This window comes from Electrona antarctica (assembly GCF_951216825.1).
Source record: "Electrona antarctica genome assembly, chromosome: 11".
Classification (NCBI taxonomy): domain Eukaryota; kingdom Metazoa; phylum Chordata; class Actinopteri; order Myctophiformes; family Myctophidae; genus Electrona; species Electrona antarctica.
In genome coordinates, this window is record NC_136792.1 from 21,547,971 (window position 1) to 21,571,268 (window position 23,298).

General features: G+C 41.1%; 3 protein-coding genes across 3 annotated transcripts; 2 read left to right on the top strand and 1 right to left on the bottom strand.

The window, feature by feature from the left end:
- Positions 1–2,031: 2,031 nt before the first annotated feature.
- On the bottom strand, positions 2,032–7,650 carry LOC306932364 (somatostatin-2-like). Its single transcript, XM_079514142.1, has 5 exons — positions 7,507–7,650; positions 6,156–6,327; positions 4,898–5,064; positions 3,986–4,242; positions 2,032–2,350 (listed from the first exon to the last, which is right to left on the bottom strand). Exons 3-4 carry the CDS (start codon positions 5,060–5,062, stop codon positions 3,988–3,990), a joined length of 420 nt encoding a protein of 139 aa, XP_079370268.1. The 5' UTR covers positions 5,063–5,064; positions 6,156–6,327; positions 7,507–7,650; the 3' UTR covers positions 2,032–2,350; positions 3,986–3,987.
- Positions 7,651–10,938: 3,288 nt separating this feature from the next.
- On the top strand, positions 10,939–17,750 carry LOC306932044 (thiamine transporter 2-like; the record flags this gene model as incomplete). Its single annotated transcript, XM_079513749.1, has 8 exons — positions 10,939–11,088; positions 11,815–11,994; positions 13,319–13,484; positions 13,892–14,198; positions 14,582–14,733; positions 16,046–16,238; positions 16,613–16,754; positions 17,592–17,750. 8 exons carry the CDS (start codon positions 10,939–10,941, stop codon positions 17,748–17,750), a joined length of 1,449 nt encoding a protein of 482 aa, XP_079369875.1.
- A 937-nt stretch (positions 17,751–18,687) lies between these two features.
- Positions 18,688–22,227, top strand: LOC306932349 (thiamine transporter 2-like). Its single transcript, XM_079514117.1, has 8 exons — positions 18,688–18,868; positions 19,323–19,558; positions 19,946–20,186; positions 20,598–20,849; positions 21,139–21,217; positions 21,523–21,715; positions 21,818–21,959; positions 22,071–22,227. Exons 1-8 carry the CDS (start codon positions 18,722–18,724, stop codon positions 22,221–22,223), a joined length of 1,443 nt encoding a protein of 480 aa, XP_079370243.1. The 5' UTR covers positions 18,688–18,721; the 3' UTR covers positions 22,224–22,227.
- The last annotated feature ends 1,071 nt before the right edge of the window (positions 22,228–23,298 follow it).

A 23,298-nucleotide genomic window follows, 5' to 3' on the forward strand; every position in this document is an offset into this window, starting at 1 on the left:
TGCCAAAGTTTGTGCTATTGCCATTGAGAATGCATTGGGCGTTTAAGTTAAATAACTCAGAAACTACAAAACATTTCAAAGTAAAAAGTTCCAACATGTGTGCCCACAGTAAGCTGAATTATAAAAAGTGTGAATAGAGTTTCTAGGTGAAAGTGACTTTTTGACGTGCCATAGAGCTGCCATTGAGCCCCATTATAAATGTATCAAATTTGAAAGCACTATATTTCTAAAACTATGAAACATTTCAAAGATTCCTTTTCAGGCAAACATGTCCACTGTAAGATGAACCTAAATAGGTTGGAATGGGGTTTCTAGGTGTAAGTATGTAGGACTAATAGCATGCCAAAGTTTGTGCTATTGCCATTGAGAATGCATTGGGCGTTTAAGTTAAATAACTCAGAAACTACAAAACATTTCAAAGTAAAAAGTTACAGCATGTGTGCCCACAGTAAGCTGAATTATAAAAAGTGTGAATGGAGTTTCTAGGTGAAAGTGACTTTTTGACGTGCCATAGAGCTGCCATTGAGCCCCATTATAAATGTATCAAATTTGAAAGCACTATATTTCTAAAACTATGAAACATTTCAAAGATTCCTTTTCAGGCAAACATGTCCACCGTAAGATGAACCTAAATAGGTTGGAATGGGGTTTCAAGGTGTAAGTATGTAGGACTAATAGCATGCCACATTTTGTGCTATTGCCATTGAGAATGCATTGGGCGTTTAAGTTAAATAACTCAGAAACTACAAAACATTTCAAAGTAAAAAGTTCCAGCATGTGTGCCCACAGTAAGCTGAATCATAAAAAGTGTGAATGGAGTTTCTAGGTGTAAGTGACTTTTTGACGTGCCATAGAGCTGCCATTGAGCCCCATTATAAATGTATCAAATTTGAAAGCACTATATTTCTAAAACTATGAAACATTTCAAAGATTCCTTTTCAGGCAAACATGTCCACCGTAAGATGAACCTAAATAGGTTGGAATGGGGTTTCTAGGTGTAAGTATGTAGGACTAATAGCATGCCAAAGTTTGTGCTATTGCCATTGAGAATGCATTGGGCGTTTAAATTAAATAACTCAGAAACTACAAAACATTTCAAAGTAAAAAAGTTCCAGCATGTGTGCCCACAGTAAGCTGAATTATAAAAAGTGTGAATGGAGTTTCTAGGTGAAAGTGACTTTTTGACATGCCATAGAGCTGCCATTGAGCCCCATTATCAATGTATCAAATTTGAAAGCACTATATTTCTAAAACTATGAAACATTTCAAAGATTCCTTTTCAGGCAAACATGTCCACCGTAAGATGAACCTAAATAGGTTGGAATGGAGTTACTAGGTGTAAGTATGTAGGACTAATAGCATGCCAAAGTTTGTGCTATTGCCATTGAGAATGCATTGTGCGTTTAAGTTAAATAACTCAGAAACTACAAAACATTTCAAAGTAAAAAGTTCCAGCATGTGTGCCCACAGTAAGCTGCATTATAAAAAGTGTGAATGGAGTTTCTAGGTGAAAGTGATCTGGCTACTACTGGCTGGTACTGGCTGGTACTACTGGCTAATCACAGCGGGGTTTGCCTAGAGCTGCGGTGGAATCCATAATAATGTACCATAGTTGAATTGTTCTGAGGTGGGTAAGCCGATCAGAGGCGAAGAAGAAGTGACATCTCACATTGTGTTTCATTGATTTATTCCACATGCAGTATAAAGCTGTGTAAATGTTTAACATGTTTCAATTGAAGAATAAAAGTAGGCTACATAATAACATCTGTATTTGATGTATTTAAAGGGCCTTGCAAACGGGGAGCGATAAAACGCGCCTATAGTTCATTTTCAATGAGACCTGCGTTTTTGCTCGGAGAAGTCGCGGTGCGACAACGCAAGCGTATTTACGTGAGCACGGTCCCGTGAATTTGTTGCGCGCGTGCTCGTTACGCGCACACGCCCGCGACTCACCAGACCTGGATTCTGTTTAGCTTTTCTTTTCACGCCTGCGTTCCTCGCTTCACGTGTGCAAGGCCCTTTAAAAATACAAGATCTGAAAGTATACATATACTGTACATACAGGTAGGCTACACATGCATGGCCATACATTGCACAGAGTCAGACACACATAATACATATAGGCTAAAATGTTGTTGTTTTTTAAAGAAAGGGGTGGAGTCAGAGACTTGATTCATTCCTTTATTGGACAATTAGACAGGTGTCACACACACACACACACACACACACACACACACACGCACACACACACACACACGCTTCATGCTGATTGGTAGGTTGTCTTGGTCAGGTACAGGTCATCGTCTGTAATTGGTTCATTGGTATTGGCATGGCCGTGGGCGGGGTCTCAACTAGGAGCAAAACAACAAGAAACAGGACACACTTAAACCCCATACGTTGTTGACCAGTCTTTGCTATTTTCAGTCTACATTAAATATCTTGAAAATAGCCGATCTACAAGCTTACAATGAATCGCATGTTATAAGCTTGTAGATCTGGTAGTAAATGACAATTATCATAATCATTAACTTTACAGCAGTGTTTGCCAACAGTGTTCTTTGGCGCCCCCTTGTGGGGCATCAAAGAACAGTTGAGGACATGTCTGTTTGAGATAGCCTACTTATGAACTGCACAAACTTGTTTTTTTGTTTTTGTAAAGCAGATTGGAGTACAATACAACATCGAATATACATTTGGGGGTCCCTGACATGAAAATATTAGAGAGACACTGACTTAAGGTAATAATTATACAAATAAAAAAATACACATGAAATAGCGCCCTCTAGCGAAGCAGCAAAGCAGCAACAATGCGCTAGATTGGCTGTCACTCTGGGGGGGGGTAGGCGACCGGAAATAGGCCAATATAACGGCATAAAACTGCCCCAAAAACGACAACCCCTCAGAGGTGTTAATCCGGCCCTGGGTGATCTAGTATTCTAGTCCAGGGGTTGTCAACAGGTGGTCCGTGGGTCACTGGTGGTCCGTGGAGGTATTGCATGTGGTCCCTGTGGTGACCATGTAATGTAGGATTTGTTGATTGTTTAAATGTTCTTTCCACTAGTTGAGAAACCGTGAACTGAATGACCTGGTGACCTGTGATGACCGTCCATGTAGTAATTTACTGACAAGTGGGAGGTCAAGAAATTCAACAGAAAAATAATTAGAAATTAGAAGAAAAAAAAGAGTTAGAATCCCAAGAGGGGGGGAAGTGCAGCGTATTGTCTGGTTGAGTCATTATTATTAGGACATTATTAGTAGTTAATGGACCATTGGTTGAGAAACAGTGGGAAGTACGTATACACATGGGATGCATAGCAAGTGATACAAAAGCACTAATCTTAGCCAATATCCCCGGCCAACACAACAGTGGTCCCAGGTTGATTCTAAGTCAGGGCAGTGGTGGTCCCTCGTTCACAACCAGTTGAAAACCCCTGCTATAGTCCAACAATATAATATACGTATTAAGTGTGGTACCATTAACAGTAAAGGTCTCCACACACCGAGCGCGTTTTTCGGATTTCTAGCGGAGTTTCTCCATCAGTTTTCCGAAAAATGCGCCCAGTGTGCAACCACCTTAATAGTCCAACAATAATACGTATTGTTGGACTAAAGGTGGCCTTACACTAGCCAATTTTTTTCAATCTGAAATCTGATAGCACCACACACTACAGGATAATCGGAGCGGGGCAGAGCAAATATCAAACATTCTTGATGTGGATCGGGCCGATCCCGATCACGCTTTGAGCGGTCGGGCACCCCCCGAGCGTCAAAAATGCCCGATTATTGGCTAGTGTAAGGCGACCTTAAGTGTGGTACTTACCATTAACAGGAGGTGAATCAATAATACGTATTGTTGGACTAGTGTGGTACTTTACCATTAACAGGAGGTGAATCAATAATACGTATTGTTGGACTAGTGTGGTACTTTACCATTAACAGGAGGTAAATCAATAATACGTATTGTTGGACTAGTGTGGTACTTTACCATTAACAGGAGGTGAATCCTTTCCAGTAGAAGTTTTTACATCCAGCCTTCCTCTCTCGGGGTGGGAGGCTGTTGGGGGCGTCGACCGATCGCTCCACGTCCTCTTTAGGCACGCCTCCCTCCTCATCCGTCACCATGGCGACCGTCTCCCCCTCCTCCGTTCCCATGGAAACCACCTCCGCCTCACGCTGAGCGGTATCGCCCCCTGGCAACGAGAGCTGGGACAGCAGGTCTTCTACAGCACGTTTCTTCCAGTCCTGCACATACATACGCACACACGCACGTGCGCGCACACGCACGCACGCACGCACGCACGCACGCACGCACGCACGCACGCACGCACGCACGCACGCACGCACGCACGCACGCACGCACGCACACACACACACACACACACACACACACACACACACACACACACACACACACACACACACACACGTTTGTATTACTATACTTTTGAGGACATAAACATTTCAGATATATTTTTCAAAAGACATTTTTTTACATGAAAAAATTATAATAATATATATATATATATATATATATATATATGGAAAATCCATGAATAAAAGTTTTTCTAATAATTAAGAATAAAATAGCCGATCTACAAGCTTGCAACACGGTGCAAAGTGATGCCTTGTGTGCTTGTAGATCTGCTATTTTCACTAGTGAATAGAGATATTGGGCAGTATTATGCGTGTCTTAAGTACCAGGTCTTATTACTTAACTTAAGACCTGGAGGCGTGATCAATGCCATTTGGCTATTCTTAGTGGCCAAAAAGCATTGACCACGCCTCCAGGTCTTAAGTTAAGTCACAAGACACGCATAATACTGCCCATAGTGTGGTGTGTCACTCATAACATTAAGAATAGATACAGTGGGTAGTTGCATGCTAGTTGGTGTGTCACCTGAGGAAGCAGAATGGCAGAGCGTGTTCTTTGCAGTAGCGGGTGGTGTTGCTGAGGTTGGAGTTCTCGTGGCAATGGGTGGAGAGGTTGAGAAGACGCAGGGCTTGATATCACCATGAAGAGAGCAAACAGCATCACCACTCTGGAAGTCTGGACTGACTGCATGTCTGTAGGGAGGACATTAGTGCATATAGTGCAGTCACTGTCAATAGTTCTACTACTACTCTGAACTCATCCAACGCCATGACCCGCTCCCTCAGGTCTGGCAATGCCAACCTTCTGGAAATCCCAGAGACAAACAAGCGAAACTGGGTTTCTCGGTGGCCCCGCCCCCCTCGCTGTGGAACTCACTCCCCACTCACATCAGAGCTGCCCCCACTCTCACGATCTTAAAGATACTCATTTAAAAAATAACATAAAACGTTGAAATATGGAGATAATTAAGAGGCTTCTGTCCGACACCAGTGGTGGAAAAAGTACCCAAATGTTTTACTTAAGTAAAAGTATCAATACTGCAATGTAGAAATACTCGGTATCAAATTCAAAATATAGAAGTACCAAAAGTAAAAGTACTCATTGTGCAGAATGTCTCATTTAAAGTTTTCAAATGTATAAATGTATAATTTGAAAATCTACAAGCTCATAATGCATCGCATCATGACGTATGGTGAGATTTTTTTCAAATTGCCGAAATGTATAGTGCTGAAGTGGTTAATGTATGTTTTGTAATAATAATCAAGTAACTATAACTATAAACTAAAGTTTTCAAATAAGTAGCCTACTTAAGTAGATCTACTTAGTTACTTGCACCTCTACTATATATTCAATTTGACTAATGTCCCACTCGCAATTCAATGTTACAGGTGCGAACTAGTCATGTTTCGTCACAAGTGGGACATTTTAATGTTACCATGTGCGAGAGGGGGAAAAAAGGAATATTAACGGGTGCAAGAAAATCACAAATGGGACATTCTAATGCAAAAACAAAATCCTCCCTAACGAACATGTCACAAATGGGACATATTACATCATGTGTTATGTCACAATGTCACAGACATAACATGCTCATATGGAGACCACTTAACTGGATTTTGAGGCCTCAAAGAGAGGAGAGAGAGAGAGAGAGAGAGAGAGACAGACAGACAGACAGACAGACAGACAGACAGACAGACAGACAGACAGACAGACAGACAGACAGACAGACAGACAGACAGACAGACAGACAGACAGACAGACAGACAGACAGTATTGTACTTACTGTAGTTCTGTATTGGAGTGGTTTTGCAGGTGTGGTCAGGATCAAAGTGATGTGGTCTGCTGTGGTCTGGTCAGAGCTGCTCTTGGTGCTGATGGTTGTCTCTGGGTTGGGTTGTGTATGAGCCAGTGCCAGGCGTCTTCTTTTAAACACCTTCAACAGGTCACATGACTTCCTGTTTGACAGCAGGAGGGCTCAGTGGTGACGATGGAATGTCTGAGTGTTTTCATTATTTGTTGTGTGTGTGTGTGTGTGTTTGAGTGAGGTTAATGTTTGCATGTGTTTTGCGTGGGTGTGTTTAATGAGAGCATGTTTGTGTGTGTGTGTGTGTGTGTGTGTGTGTGTGTGTGTGTGTGTGTGTGTGTGTGTGTGTGTGTGTGTGTGTGTGTGTGTGTGTGTGTACACTACACGTGCTTGTGTGCGTGTGTGTTTAATGTCTGTGTTTGACTGTGTGTTTTGTGTTTTGTCTAATTAACTCTGATGGACTTTAAATGGGAGTTCCATTAAGAAGGCCATATACTCATTGTTGCTGAACACACAGAGACAGAAGCATTTAGTGCAACATGCCTTCTGAGTCACGTTGAGTCACAGTTTGTAATGCTCACATTTAACAATTACATCTTCAGAAAACTGTTAACCATTCAGCATCCTCAAATCCAATGTCACACAGTTCACTAAAATTGTAAGACTTTTTGATTGATTGATTGAAATATTTATTAACAGTTTGCAGAATTACAGTACATTTCAAGCACAAACTCAATACAAAGACTGTTAACTGTGAGTGGACGACCCAATTAAGCATTACACTTGTTTACAAGAGGGTCCACCTTGTTCAATTCATCAAAACATTTAGAGACGTACAAATAGACACTTCTATATATACCGGTAGTCAAGAACAGAACAGGAATTCATCATAAAGGAGGTAAAAAGTGAAAAGAAACATATACATTGAGGGGAAAAAAAGGTGGGCGGTGGGGGGGATTCAGATTTTACGGGGGCCAGTTTCGAATTGCAGCCGTCCGTAGGTGCCCCTTGAGAGCGGTTTTGAAGGAGTCAAGGGATTTGCATGTCTTAATGACTGTTGGTAGGGCCTTCCATATTTTGGTGGCATAGGAGCGAAGATAATTTAGTCCCTTGTTTGTGCCGAATCTGGGTTGTACATGGTTTGTTGCACTCCCTCTGGTGTTGTGGGTTCAATATGAATATAAAGTATTATAATATCCAAAGACAAATGAAGAAGGCTGGAGCATGTGAATCCTATAGTGTCCCCATTCTGGGGGACAAACATTCTCGCGAAAATAGACAATCTGCTATATAGAACATTGGTGCAGATGGGGGAAAGGAGCAGACCTACCTGTATTATAGAGTCCTTGGTTCCCCCGGTCAGTTAAAGCGCTTAAGTGATTAAATAAGTGATTGAAGGTGCCCTTCGGAAAAGCAGAGGAAGAATTCATCAAATACAATGTCTTTAAAGGCTTGACTGGAGTGGAAGTGTAGGAACAGCCCAACGTGTTCCAGCACAACACATTCATCAGGAGGATAATTATATGCCAGATGAAAAGTGTTGTGCTGGGACATGTCGGAGTGTTCTACATTGGAAAGGTTTTCTCCAGGGCACTGCTTCCCAAACAAGGGTCGTCGGCACCCGTTTTTGGGGAATCGTTTTCACGATTACAACAACATTTTCCTTATTTCTTATTTCAAAATAAAAAATAATAAAGAAAATCCTTTTCATAAGAATTACAGAACTATATAATAACAAAGAATTCCATACAAGACGATAATTTGATGAACGGTGGAGTCTCGACTCAAAGAGTCGAGAGTCTCTTGCTGAGTCTCCTATTGACCGATGACCCGGTCAAATTATTGGCTAAGGAATGCGACAAAAAAAAAAAAAAAATCAATTTAAGACTTCATGGGGTCTGTGAAATTGTAGTTAGTTTGGGTACATGGGGAAACACCAAGCTGAAAATGTTTGTGATCCTAGTCTGCATCATGGCACCCTAGAGAAACTCAAAGAGAAGACCTCAAGGCCGCATGTTCGTAGCTACAGTGGAGTCTGCTGTATGGGGCTGAGACATGGACCCTCACAGCACAACAGGAATGGGCCCTAGATGGAGTCTACACAAGAATGCTACGACAACCAATGGCACTAGTGTCACATGGACAGACAACATCCGAAATGTGGTCCTTGCTCGAAGGGGACCTAGCACGGGTCACAGACAAAGTCAGAGAAGAAGGATGAGGCTGGAATTGCACTGCGTCTGCCGTCAGGCACCCAGAAATAGAAGCAAGCAAACTGACACTATGCATAGGAGCAAAGCCAGGGAAGGCAAGAAGCGCACCACCTACATAGAAACACTGCAGTGCGACAGCTTTAGCTATACTATAGCAACACAGCTCAAGACCCTAATGTTAGATGGAGCAATCCCCCATCCTATAAGGCCAGTCAACATACATTTTATCATGGGTTCGTCCTTATTCTCATAACTTCTAATGAATGTGTCAACGATAATTCTTTGATTAGTTATTTCATTTTAAATGTTTAATGTTATATTAACATGTAGTAACATAAAGCCAACACAGCCTACAGTATATCTACATAGTGAACTAGCAATCAAAAAAGATGACAAGGGCCTGGGCCGTGGCTCATCGGTCCAGGCACCTTGGCCGGTAGCCCGAGCCTGGCAGTGTGCCAGGTGTTCGACTCCCGATCCCGACGGCCTTTACTGCATGTCAATCCCCCATCTCTCTCCCCCATTTCCTGTCAGCCTACTGTCTGTCCCTCTAGAAAAAAATAAAAAAATAAAAAAAGGCGAAAGCCGCAAAAAAATACATTAAAAAAAAAAAGGTGGTGACAAGTAGGTATAGAAAGAAAGAGGCGGGCTAGCGGGTGAGGTGGAGTCTGCATTGGAACATTAGGAGTGGGTTTGTTCCACACTTTAGGAGCCAGATCTCAGTGCATTGTCCACTGTCCAGGGTGTTTTAGGGAAGGCTCGAACAGCCTTCCGAAGGCTTCCGGAAGTTCTGGAAGGAAAGTCATTCAGGGTCCCAGCAAAATGAGAAAATTGCCACCCCCTAGCGTTGTATTTAATCTCAAATTGTATGCATATTTTATCCAACTCTGAAAGTTTTTGGCACTGACTGAGTGCATCTCAATTCACTCCCTCTCATCTACATGCTAGACTTGTGTGTTCTTGACTACAACCATTCATTCATTAGCCACGTTCAACTATTATCCCTATTGGGTTATTATGTCATTTCAGGGGAAACCCCCACACAGCATAATTAATTCAAAACACTGCTCAGTATTTTAGGTTGTATCAGCCAGAGGCATAACATTGTGGTATAGACATGGAAACCAGGAAATGAAAACTGCAAACACTGACAACAAAGGAACATCTTACCTTGTACAATGTATCAACCTGCATGAGGCGGCATAGCCTCAGGCAGTATTGACCTATCGTTCAATTTGTGATAAAAGCGCCAAATTTGGCAGAATTTTGATAAATATATTGGAAACAAATCTTGATATTGGGGCAGCGCAAATTCACACCCTGGAGGTCAAGTGTGTTCATTTCATTCCAAAACGGCATAGACATCATGACAAATGTAATGGGGTCAGCACATTTTGGGCACATTTGGGCAAGTGGCTATTGCTGCTTTTAGCCCAAGGAGTGTATTTTGTGCAAAACTAATGCTTGGAATGGATTCAGAATCATGAAAAACCCCTTGTTTGACATGTCACATGCTACTAAAAGCAAAAGGAAAATTTGACATTTTTGCCAGCCATAGGATGGGTGTTAATGGTAGGGTCACAATAAAAGATTGCCCAATACTAACAGCCGGTCAGCAAGTGGATTCATGAATGTATACAATATTTTAGGCCAATAAAAAAGACTATATACCAAATTTCCCACTTTAAACAAAAGAAGCCTGTCGGCTGCCGGACAAATAGTATATTGGGTCATTGCAGATTGCTCTTCTGTTGACCACGAAGGCCATTCAAAATGGCTGCCAGAGACGAAGGACATATTACATTTTAGCCAACCCCTCCTGATTTCAAGACCAGTGTACACTATTTTAACCATTCTCTGAACACATCTTCATCATGTGTGTTACTCATCACTTCAAGACAACATGCCATGGACCATGACATGGCACTTAAATGAGTAGTATAGTGTTTGCAAAACTCAGGGAAACAGACAGGTCTATACTGTATACACTAGGAAGATAACTCACAGGTGATCTCAATGGACAATCCACACAAGATAGGCTGGGGCAGGACGCAGGTGACACAAACTAACCAATTGGACAGCTTGGATAGCCAAGACTAGTCACAGGTGAACTCATTGGACAATCAACACAAGATAGGCTAAAATTGTAATTCAGTTTTCTCATGCCTATAAAGCTCCTTTGGATTGAATTGATAAGTCCCGAAAAGACTCCAGTAGTTACTTGAGTGGCAGTAATCAACTATCAATTAATTAATAATCAATAATTTGCATCCCTATAGTAATAATGTCTTTCTTTTTATGACATTTACAATCAAAAGTAAACAAGATATTTAGCTACAATCAGCAACTCTATACTATTTCCTAAAAGGTCAAAGTCTCTCTCTCATAAACGTGACACGTGTTGCATGTCCATAAATAAAGGTCAAATCTGCGACTTAAGGACCAGCTCAAATAAAGCTTGTTGTTTAAGACCAGAGAACTCACGTGGAATACAGGGAGGTTTAATACCAAAGACACATTTTGGGGACATTTCGTCTGCGGGGGAAAGAATGGACTGTTGGACAAGGCTGAAGTCCTCCGGTTGGGTGTACCCCACTGTGGTCATTTCAATCTATGGCTTTTTTGCCAACTGCAGACCTGCAGAACCCTTTGTTACTCCATACCTCATTGGACCACACAAAAACATCTCTCAAGAAGTGGTAAGATGGATGTGGGCAGGGCGGACGCACGCACGCACGCACGCACGCACGCACGCACGCACGCACTCGCGCACACGCACACGCACACACACACACACACACACACACACACACACACAACGTTAGGCCTTGTACTCGTGAATTATCTTATTCTCAGATGTCTAAACTGCAGTGCATGGTGTAAAAAATACTCTATTCTTTTAATTATTTCAAAATGTACTTAACGGTAAGTAAAAGTACAAAAGTATTGGCATCAAAAAGTACTCATTATGCAGAATGTCCCATTTCACAAGTTTTCAAATGTATGAAAATATTTCTACAAACTCACAATGCATCGCATCACTATGCATTGTGAGCTTGTTTTCAAATGGCCGAAATGTATAGGACTGAAGTGGATAATGTATGTTTTGTAATAATAATCAAAATCTACAAAGTAACTAGTAACTAAAGTTTTCAAATAAATGCATTGGAGTAAAAGTACAATATTTGCCTCTGAGATATAATGGAGTAGAAGTAAAGTACTGTAAATTGGAAATACTCAAGTAAAGTACTAATACCTCAATACTGTACATAAGTACATAAGTACTACTAAATGTACTTAGTTATTTTTCCACCACTGCCAAACAGCTGACACGTTGTCTGGAGGCAAGAAATACAAATTATAATTATGCATGGGCATGTGATCATACCAATAACCAATACGTATTATTCACTTATATTCCATAGCTGACCAACTATCTGTTCCCTATATGGACATACTCCTATCTCGTCATCATCGTTCCTGTGTTCTTGCTGACTGACTTTCTGAGATACAAGCCGCTTATTGTCCTGCAAGGACTCTTCCTGGTCACCAACGGTGTTCTGCTCTGCTTCGTCCCAGGCCTACCAGCTATGACCGTCCTTCAGGTTCATTAAAACAAAGGAACATCATTAATATTGATCACAAAATGCAGATAGATCTATATAAGACTGATTTAAGCATGTATGATAAAGAAACGTTATAAATGTATTGATTCTATTGATACTGCAGGATAGAGTGTCTTTAACAGTACTCCATCCCATTTAGACCAGAGGCCCATTTCTAAATCCTGACCTAAGTTTCAAAAAAAGATATAAATAAAATAAAAGAATATTGCTATACTAACTGTATATAGCAACAGCTAATGTTACAAAAAGCCAAAGGGGTTCCCGGATTGAAAGTATAGACTATAGACCATTCACACGGTGGCCATCTTGCCATTAATTTAGGAAGGATACTAGCCACAATTTGCAATTGACAGATCGTATTAAACAACGTCAAACTCATCAACATTGACACCTGACACCCGCAGAGCAGTCACCGCCAAAGCCGAGTGCACAAAGCAGGCCCATGACAGAACTGGAGACCACACCATCTGTCGCCAGGACCGCGGAGTGGCACACCCAGTGGAACAGCTTGGGCAGTCAGACAACCCAATGGACAGAGAGAGGCATCACCCCAGATGAATGTCTTGCGACTGACCATGACCAACCTTGGGCCATCTGGAAAACCCTGAACCGTCTGCGGGTTGGCGAAGGACGCTGCAAGGCATCCATGAAAAAATGGAAACTAACATGCTCTGATACATGCGTGTGCGGCGAACCACAAACAATGGACCACATCATGAGATGTATCTCTGCTCCACAATGTACTGGAGATGACCTGGCCGAGCCAAATGCCGCTGCACTCGCCTGTGCCAACCACTGGAAAGACGTGATATAGACTGAGGATGGCCGGACACGAAGAAGAAGATCAACATTGCAGCTGTACGAAAAGCTTGAATTATCCTTTCTATCTGCAAAGTGTTTGTTTCGTAAATATCGTAGACATGTTATGTCTGTCAATACATTCTGTGCAGGTCATTATTTCCTCAAAGTGTTCGAGTTTGGAAGCGCTCGTTGGAGATCACTCAAACTCCAACACTTCTGCAAGGAATCTCTTGACAGAAAGTATAGTAACATGTGTACGGTGGATTTTTACACACACTTTCGAACAGCTGCAATGTTGGTGAGTTTGATGTTGTCTAATACAATCACTGATCCGATAGGACTTTTCTGTTGTATGGGCAGGGTGGCTAGTTGCCACCCTGCCATTGACTTAATGGCAAGTTGGCCGCCGTGTGAATATGGTCTATATTCTATAACAACGTAAAGGGGTTCCAGGTCTAATTGGGCTAATCGTGTTCCATTCTAACGGTTTATGGTCCTACAGGTCAACTTTGCTGTGGTGACCTCCACAGAGGTGGCCTACTTATCCTACATCTACAGTGTAATACCAGCTGAGATGTACCAGAAGGCCACGGGGTATCTCCGCAGTGCCATGCTGGCTGGGTACACATGTGGTGCCACATTAGGCCAGCTGCTTGTCTCCTTGGCAGGTAAATGGGAATTTACAAGTAACCAATCCCAAAACTGAATCAGAAAATCATGGTGGTATCAGATTTGATAGAAGCATGCCACACATTTTACTATGTAGAAATCTTTGATATTTAGAATAATCATTTCTACTTTCATGGTGCTCCTTAAATAATATTTTGTTGTTATGCCATAACCAAGATTGGTTATAAGATTGGGAACGCATTGGCAAAACAAAGGAAAAGCACCCTCTTTTTATTGACGAGAGTCTGTCTCGAAAGACTATATGCCATACAAATATAATAATATTAATAATAAAATAATAATAATTGAGCGAGGTAATGTTTAAGAAAATGTGTGGGACATAATAAATATTTGACAATTCTGAATGAAATTAGTGTCTTTTTTGATTGTCAACCCCATTCGGCAGGGCTGGACTACTTCTACATCAATGCTATTACTCTGGGGATTGTAAGCGTCGCTTTGCTTGTATCCTTCTGGCTGCCCATGCCCCAACGTGGCATATTCTTCAAAGGGGAAATGGCTGATGCACCTCTGGGCTCCCAGTCCCAGCGGGAGGACAGTGCAGTGGTGGAGGAGGAGAAGGCAGAGGAAGGGCTTGGCACAGGGTCAGAGAAAACAGAGGGGCATGCAGGTTGTGGCCTGTGCAGTAGCGAGAGTGTTGCTCATGCTGGTCACGTGCTTTGGAAAAGCTTTAGAGACTCCTATTCTTCCAAGTATGTTTCTTTTTATATGACTTTCTGTTTGTACTTTGTTTTGTTTTGCATAAAACGGGAAAGGCTCAAAGCTGCAAACTTACTGTATTAATAAAACATCTCAATGGTAGAGCTAGAGTATGATAATACAATATAATATATCTTAAGTGATTGGATGTGGTCTCCCTACTCTTAATGTATGTGGTAAGTATCTAATAATGGCCACTCGATTTGCCATTCACTTTATGCATGCACATACCTTCTATTTTACAGTGCATGTTCATTTGTTGATATACATCATTTACGTTGTAGTTTTCAGCTCATAGTTTCATCTCGTAGTTAGTAACCGCAGTCATTGTCATCAGTATCATAATCATAATCTCAGTAGTAATCATGTTATGCAGGCATTTGATCTACTGGTCCCTGTGGTGGGCTCTGGCCACAGCTGGCTATGGGCAGATCTTCAACTACGCCCAGCTAATGTGGGACCACATTGAACCATCTGCCACATCCGCTGTCTACAATGGAGGGGTGGAGGCAGTGTGCACTCTCGTAGGTGAGACAATTAGTTGAGGAGATAAAGTCTACTGTTTTAATTTCTACTAGCAATAATTATCCCTCAGTGAGTTCATGTGTGTGATATGCTTATATTCATCTTAATAATATGTCATTCTACTTCATATCTACTGTATAGTAAATTTGGCTACAGTCTGTACACAGCTATTACATAGCATATATGCGACTCAGAAATGGAATGCTTGACAATTCTGAACAATGGCAGAGACATAATGACACTAAAGTGATGACTAAACATTTAGTTTTTCTCTGAAGCAGTGGATTAGACTTATTTTCCTTAATCAACATTTTATCAAGCTTAGATTTATTCAGCCAAGAGTTTACATTTAGTGTTGTTGATGGTAATTTCATGAATAGCGCTTTGGGGGATACAGTACCACCTTTTTGTTATGCAGCCAGGTCACAGAACATGTAAAATGAGAGGACATCCAGATTAGTGCCCAGATAACTTGTTACAATGTTAAAACAAAGAAGATAAAAAACATCATGTCTGATTACAGATAGACTCTGAAACTATTGTTTTGTCCTTTTCTTTTTTATCTGTAATTCTGTCATGATTATATCATGGCTCCGCCTGGCCTTACTAAATAGAACATTTTACGCCCTACCCGGCTCGAAAACGTCCAAAAAGGTGCATATATGGTCATTCCCAGTCCTGTTGTTTCAACCCTTTCGCTTCTCGCCCTCAGGGCATCTCACTGGTGTGAATTGATTTGGAGAGGGAACATAGATTGATGGTCCCGCTGGCTTGTATTCAATGAAAATGAATAATTGTTTCACTTAATATGGAGCTGAAGGGCATACAATGGTTTATCTGATTACTGCTGACGAGTGTGTTCCAGAAATATTATTTCATGATAGATCAAGTGTGTGTGTGTGTGTGTGTGTGTGTGTGTGTGTGTGTGTGTGTGTGTGTGTGTGTGTGTGTGTGTGTGTGTGTGTGTGTGTGTGTGTGTGTGTGTGTGTGTGTGTGTGTGTGTGTGTGTGTGTGTGTTGAGTGTTCAGAGAAATGTCTTGTGTGAAATAATGAATTATAATTATTTGTTCTATTTCCTGTTGCTCTCACTATAACTCTGTCCTCTCTTCTCACAGAATACTACATTTCTTCTCGTGCCAGATCCATATTATCTTGCATGAGAAAAAATGATTTTGTGACAAATAAAAACGATTCTGATTATCCTTGGAAATACCTCTGATCCTATAAGAGCACAATGACAATGACATAGAGCTGACATGGCCTTGTCCTTCACAGCCATAGGCAAATCAACACATTTTTCCCCTTCCCATGGCAGGTGCTGCAGCAGCTTTCTCTGCAGGTCATATCAAGGTTACCTGGACGGTGTGGGGAGAGCTAGCTCTGGGCTTGTTTTCTGCTCTGGGGGCAGGAGCTGTGTTTCTGATGGCACTCACAAGCAGCATCTGGGCGTGCTATGCTGGCTACATTGTGTTCAAAGCATCATACATGCTCCTCATAACCATCACCACGTAAGTTTGTGTCAATACAACCAGCAACCATACAGCATTAAGGTATAATGATCCTGCACTGCATATACTATTTGGTATTAGAACTTTTTCACATTTCACATTGAAAATAACCAGTCTACAAGCTCAGAACGCATACTATTTTGCACAGCTTTGTGTGTGTGTATGTCTGTCTCTGTCTGTCCGTATAAGCATGGAATGTGCTCAGCTGAGCACGGAATGTGATGTATGATGATAATACTGCCCCTCACTTCACATAAGTGTGATTTTTGTTGAAAACCTTTGAAAATGTTGAAAATGCCTATAACATTCCCAAAACAGGCATGCAAGGTTGAAAGTGGTTAATGTACATGATAATAAGATGCTTTCCCTTTCAGATTTCAGATTGCAGCCAATCTCGCCATGGAATGTTATGCTCTAACATTTGGAATCAACACGTTTGTTGCCCTTTTACTGCAGACCATTTTGACAGCCATTGTTGTTGATGAGTCTGCATTAGGACTGGACATTGTAACACAGGTATGTTTAATAGACACATAGAATTATGAGAAGACATGCAAAGCTCATACTGATTAGTGTGTGCTACCAATGATCAAGCGTGTGTAAAACTATCAATATTGTTACAGTATGGCTACAGCAAGGGAATTGTGTTTATTGCATCCTGCAGACACCAGAAAAAGAGAAAATAACCTGCACACTCATCTCCTCCAAAAGTTATACTTTTGGAGGACTATTGACGACGTTTCGAGTCAAGGCTCTTCATCTGGTCAAACTCCTGCAGACACTGAACTGGCAGATGCTCATTGACCCCTTTTCCACCGGTTTAGTTTAGAACCAGTTTTTATTATATTTTTAGCATATTTTCCTACATAATGCCTAATTTGCACATTTAAATGTGCAATTTCAGAAAATGTGTAATACAATAAATCATTGTCTTCGTGTAAGTAAACAACTGGGGAAGTTTCATGGTGACTATTAATTACATTTTTACCTATTCACCTATCACATACTGTATAGGCCTACTGTAGATGAAAATTACAAAATGTGTGATAAACATGAAAAAGCTACTCCTGTGGAAGGGTTATTATCATATATTCATTTACTTATATTGATCCTATAAACTCATGGACTAAGAACTGGTTCTGAACTGAACCGGTTCCCAACCGGTGGAAAAGGGGCCTTAGTGTACTGTGAAGTGTGAATGACTATCAATGTGACATATTATTATTAAGCTTTGTCACATCATGTGAATGTTTTGAGTGACACCTAGAGGTAGATACAGTAGATAGCCCTATACATGCATGTAGTTATGACATTGATCATTAATCATGACAGAGGCATCGCTTTCTTTTGCAGTTTCTGATCTACGGCAGCTACTATGCTACCATTTCAGTGGTCTTCCTAATACGAGGGACATACACAGCCTGTTCATATCACCGCTACTCTGGGCAGACACAGGTCAAGGAACAAAAACACGAGCAGAGTGGGGAGGTGATCTCAGCAGAACAATTCTGATCAAACCGTTAAAACAGGCAGAATGTGGACACTGTATGGCAGATTGTTTGACTGGCTGAGAGAAGAGGAACAAAATCACGTGTCTAATAAAAAAAAACATAGTTTTATTTTGACATATAGGACCAGAAGTGTTGTTTTTGTTGTACGCCTTGAGAGTGAGAATGTGTAGACTACACCAATTTAGTATTTTCAAAACACTGACGATCTTTTGTTCACTTTCACAAACTAGGTAAATGCCACTTGAAACACATCTATCAATTTCCGTGTCCATTTATGAATGATATTCTTTACATTAAACAATAGAATAGTATGGTTCCAAGTTGAAATATCCTTGTTTTATTTTATTAACAACGATCAATCGCAGTGATTTCTATGACAGTCCTAGTCTAAAACGATGTCTGTACTGCAGCCAGATGTCAGCTATGTACTTTATAAAGCAATATTACACACCATCTCTACAGCTGAAAAGTGAACATTATCCAATGTTCCAATTCCAATGTTATCCAATCAGGAGAAAGAAATCATACAGGGTGCCGGAAGTGAAAAAAGAAAAGTGACAAAGTTTATCTGAATAGAGCTTAAACCTTTGTTTAAAAGTTGTTTTTTTCTTTTACAAATACATATCACACCGCAACTTAATCACCTTCATGACAGCCATATCTCATCTTAAGCAGGAATGTAAGACACATGTCATATTGACCTTTGAGCATGTTGTTGATTCACAAACCAAGGAGAAATGATGTAAGCAGCGACACACACACACACACACACACACACACACACACACACACACACACACACACACACACACACACACACACACACACACACACACACACACACACACACACACACACACACACACACACACACACACACACACACACACAGCTTAGATAGAACCATAGCCGAGCAAGTTGCACAGGAAAGCGCCCCTAGCCTCAGAAGAGGCAGGTGGTGCTGAGGTTCAAATGGAGGCTGTTAAGAGGTGGTGGGCAGGCTGGGGTTATCCCACCACCCTGCTGTGTATCTACGGCTTCTTGAGCACCGTTAAACCCCTGGAACCCTTTTTCATCACCTACCTGACAGGACCGGATAAGAACCTAACAACACAGCAGGTACAGTTAAAGTTTGTTTGATTTCTTTTTGTATAACCTGTGCCAAGTAATAGTCAGTTTAATAGTTCTACTCGTCACTGGAGCCCCAGCATCCTTATTCTGGGGGGAACTTTTGCCAAAGAATAGCAGATCTACAAGTTTGTACATACCGCATGTGAGCTGGGGATTTTGGAAGAAATCTGGTGTAGAATGGAAAACGTAGTGTTTAAGTGGTTAAAAAGTACTACTATGTTTACACGCATCCAGTGTGCAGGGACCTTTAGTCTCACATCTACTAAACATTACAAAATGCATTTAACCAAGGAGTCTACTAATGTTTGTATACGTGATGACTTGACTTCAAACCTCTTTATTGACAGCTTGATAAAGGTCACATCAGCATGATAAAAGATTCACATTTTATTTTAACATATTTCTTGCTTTACAAACTGCCATCTGTGATGTGATATTGCAGGTTACCAATCAGATCCTCCCAGTATGGACTTACTCCTACCTCTTGGTGCTGGTGCCAGTGTTTCTCCTCACAGACTGGCTGCGCTACAAGCCAGTGGTGATGCTCCAGTGTGTCAGCCTGTTAGTCACCACTGCCATGCTGCTGTCGCTGCAAGGCGTAGCAGCCATGCAGGCCATGCAGGCCTTCTATGGTGTGGTGACAGCTAGCGAAGTGGCTTATTTCTCCTATATCTACAGGTGAGTATGAGTTTATGTTGTGTGACCACAGCTGAAAGTTAAGAGATCTGGTCGTCACTTTGCCAGCGTTTTGGATAAATGAATAGGAAGTGCTGTTCCATGCACTCAGCATATTTAAAGGAGTAAGGAGCCTTAAGGAGGTATAGGTTATTTGTTTTGTTTGTAAAAGCAATATGACTCTGGGGGGATCCCCACCCCTGCTCTATAGCAATGATTACTACTAGCATTAACTTTTTATCTAAAACATATCAATCTATAGAGAAATCAAGTTAAAGTGACGTGCAGTTGACCTACTCTCATGATTCCTCTCAGGATGTATTGTTTTCTGTGGATGTATCCAAGTCGCATTCCAGAAAGTACCATATTAACATATTCAATTTGTTACAGTGTGGTGGAGGTAGACAAGTACAGGAAGGCTACATCATACTGTCGCAGTGTCCAACTCCTGGGCTACACCGTTGGCTCTGTGATTGGCCAGCTGCTGGTCAGCTTCAACCTCATGTCCTATCATTACATCCTGGTGTTTACACTGGTCCTCACCACCATTGCCCTGCTCACTTCCTGCTTCCTGCCCATGCCACAGAAGAGCATGTTCTTCCACCGCAAGCCACCACCAGTGGTGCAAGAAGTACTCCAGTTTTTTACCTAAGTAAAAGTAGCAAGACCAGATCCACAATATAGAAATACTGTATTCAAAGTTTTACTTGAGTAAACGTGCAAACTATTGGCTTCGACATATAGGCTACTTAAAATAACAAAAGTAAAAGTACTCAAAACTCAAGATCTACAAGCTCACAAAGTGTTGCAGAAATTGTGAGCTTGTACATCGTCTAAGTATAAAACATAGCTTAAGTGTATTAAGTATGTTTTGCGCTAAGCATCCAAATCTAGAAAGTGACTAGTAACCAACTGTTTTCAAATAACTGTAGTGGATTAATAAGTACAATATTTGCCTTAGCGTACTAGTACAAGTATAAAGTATTGAAAAATGGACATCCTCAAGTAAGTAAAAGCACCTTTCCTCCACTGGCCACCACAGGTTCCAGGGAAGTGTACTGATGGAACACAAAACAACCCAAATATATCCTTGGAAGAGTCAGAGGGAGGAACATGTGATAGTGCAGGAAGAGGAAGGGAAGGCGAGGTGAAGGCTGCGGAGGGTTGTGGCCAGGTCCTACTCCAGCTGGGGAGAGATTTCCTCCAGTGCTACACCTCCCGCCAACTGCTCTACTGGTCATTGTGGTGGGCACTAGCCACCTGTGGGTACAACCAGACCGTCAACTATGTACAGGTCAGTGTCTAATGCCACACAAAACACAGGGACAGGGTGACATCCAGTTACAGGGAGATTGCACTTTCAAGTAAAAATAATCATTAAAAGAAATATATAAATATATTTCATTACTTTTTTATATTTTATTTTATTTGAAAGCGAAATATCCTGTAAGACGTTGCTATACAACATGATTATTTCTTCTGAAGAAGTTCAGATGTTTTAAAAATCGGCCTCAGGTCTACATTTTTACAACAGACATAAGGGATGTACATCTAAAAAGTCTCAAATCCCTAAAACACTTAAGCTGCTGTGGGAGCATGTGCAGCCTTACCAGAACTTTACCATCTACAACGGAGGGGTAGAGGCTGTGTCCAATCTGTTTGGCAAGTATTGGCTATCTACTGTAATGGCAGCCAAAGCAGCAACACATAAGCAACTAAACACTGCATACGAAAACAAAATAATTGTTGAATATTAATGTTGCCAACAGAGCTGGCTTGTTGCTTTTGTTGTCAATACCCTGGTTGGTGTCGTTTGGTCCGTCTAGAAACTTGGCAACTATAAGCCTATATAAATACACATGGCTATGTTGATCACTTTTGTCAAATTGTTACCAATGTTTTTTTATTCCTCAGTTGACATTAAAATATGATTATGATGTTAGTTTAACCCTGTGTGTTCCTTGCAGGTGCTACAACAGCCTATGGTATAGGATTCATGCAGGTGAACTGGGCTCAGTGGGGAGAGTTGACCCTGGGTGGTTTCTCTTGGCTTGGGGCCGCTTCTCTCTTCCTCATGACTTTTACAGGCAACATCTGGGCCTGCTACACTGGATATGTCATTTTCAAGTGTGTGTACATGCTTCTGATTACTATAGCAATGTAAGTATGTCATCAGACAGTTCACAGGCTGAACATGTACTGTAAATGTGCACAGTTGACCCTTTTATTTCACTCTCTATATTTACATCATGATTTCCTCAGGTTCCAAATTGCAGCCGATCTGTCAATGGAAAGATATGCACTAATATTTGGCGTAAATAACTTTGGGGCATTGGTCCTTCAGACAATCATCACCTCGGTTGTGGTTGACACTGGAGGACTTGGCCTGGCCATCATACCTCAGGTCAGTTGCCAGTTCAAGGAGTAGTACCATTACTATAAAGTACAGCTACAATTATTTTACATCTTAACATTACTATTACCGGTATTCTTATTTTGTAACTTTCTTTTGCAGTTTATAATATATTCCAGCTACTTTACGGTCATCGCCATTTTATTTTCTCTGCGTGGAGTGTTCACCATTTGGAAAGTGCGGCAAAACCACGAAAAGCCAACTACTGCCAAGAAGAACCTGTGTTCGCCAGATTACCTTGAAAGTGAATTCTGAATACAGAACCTTCCACTGTTACATTACGCAATATTTATATTTTATAGTAACTAAATGTGTAATTGTTTAAATTTCATAAATAGCTTTTATACAAAGAAATGTAAAAAAGAAATAAAAACTTTTCACAACTGGAACAGTACATATGGTTTAAATGAACAGGTCATTATATTTTTAATTAAAATTATTTTAATATATTTACACATTAACTTAAAATTCACAAACACCCAAAGTAATTGGTTTTCAGTCATTCTGGTTTACCACGTGGGCCGAGTTCCTGAAACAATGTTCAGCACCAAGATGACCGTATGCTTAAAACTCATGTGGGAATGTGGGCCCATGTGCAGCAGGAGAACAGGAGAAAAAGGAGACAGTCACCCCTGCCCTTCTCTGATGCAACACTCACCCTTCCTTACTTATCTCTCTTTCACACACACACACACACACACACACACACACACACACACACACACACACACACACACACACACACACACACACACACACACACACACACCTAAACCATACAGCATAAACAAACTGTTTGGTTCTTGTAAATACAATAACCTCACAATAGCCCTCAGCTTTTCCAAGTAACAGTTCTGTCTTAATATGAAACCTTGTATGTGTGTGTTAAAGATACAAATACTGATATGCACAGAGAGCTAATTTCATCTAAGAAATATGTACAGAGTTGCAGCATAACAAATGAGATATTTGCAATAACTTAGTTATCAGCCAGTTTGAATATACATTGTGGCTCAGTGGATGCCAGACCAGTTCACAGGTTAAATAGGAGAAGACACCAACCTCTCCATCTGCACGCACCATCCCCTTTTCCTGTTTTGTAGCCATGGATGCTGTCAATGACACCGTCACTTTCTTAGTGTCACTGACATTTGTTTTCAAAATGCAATAGAAAATACATGACCTTACAAACATTGTGTGGTTTTTTTTAAAGCTACTTGTGAAACAAAACAGTGCAAGAGGTGCAAGCGCACCGGTTTTCGACCCTATATAGGGCTATTGGTGCTGATTCGATGGAGTGCTATAAGAAGGGATTTGTCGAAGAGCCTCC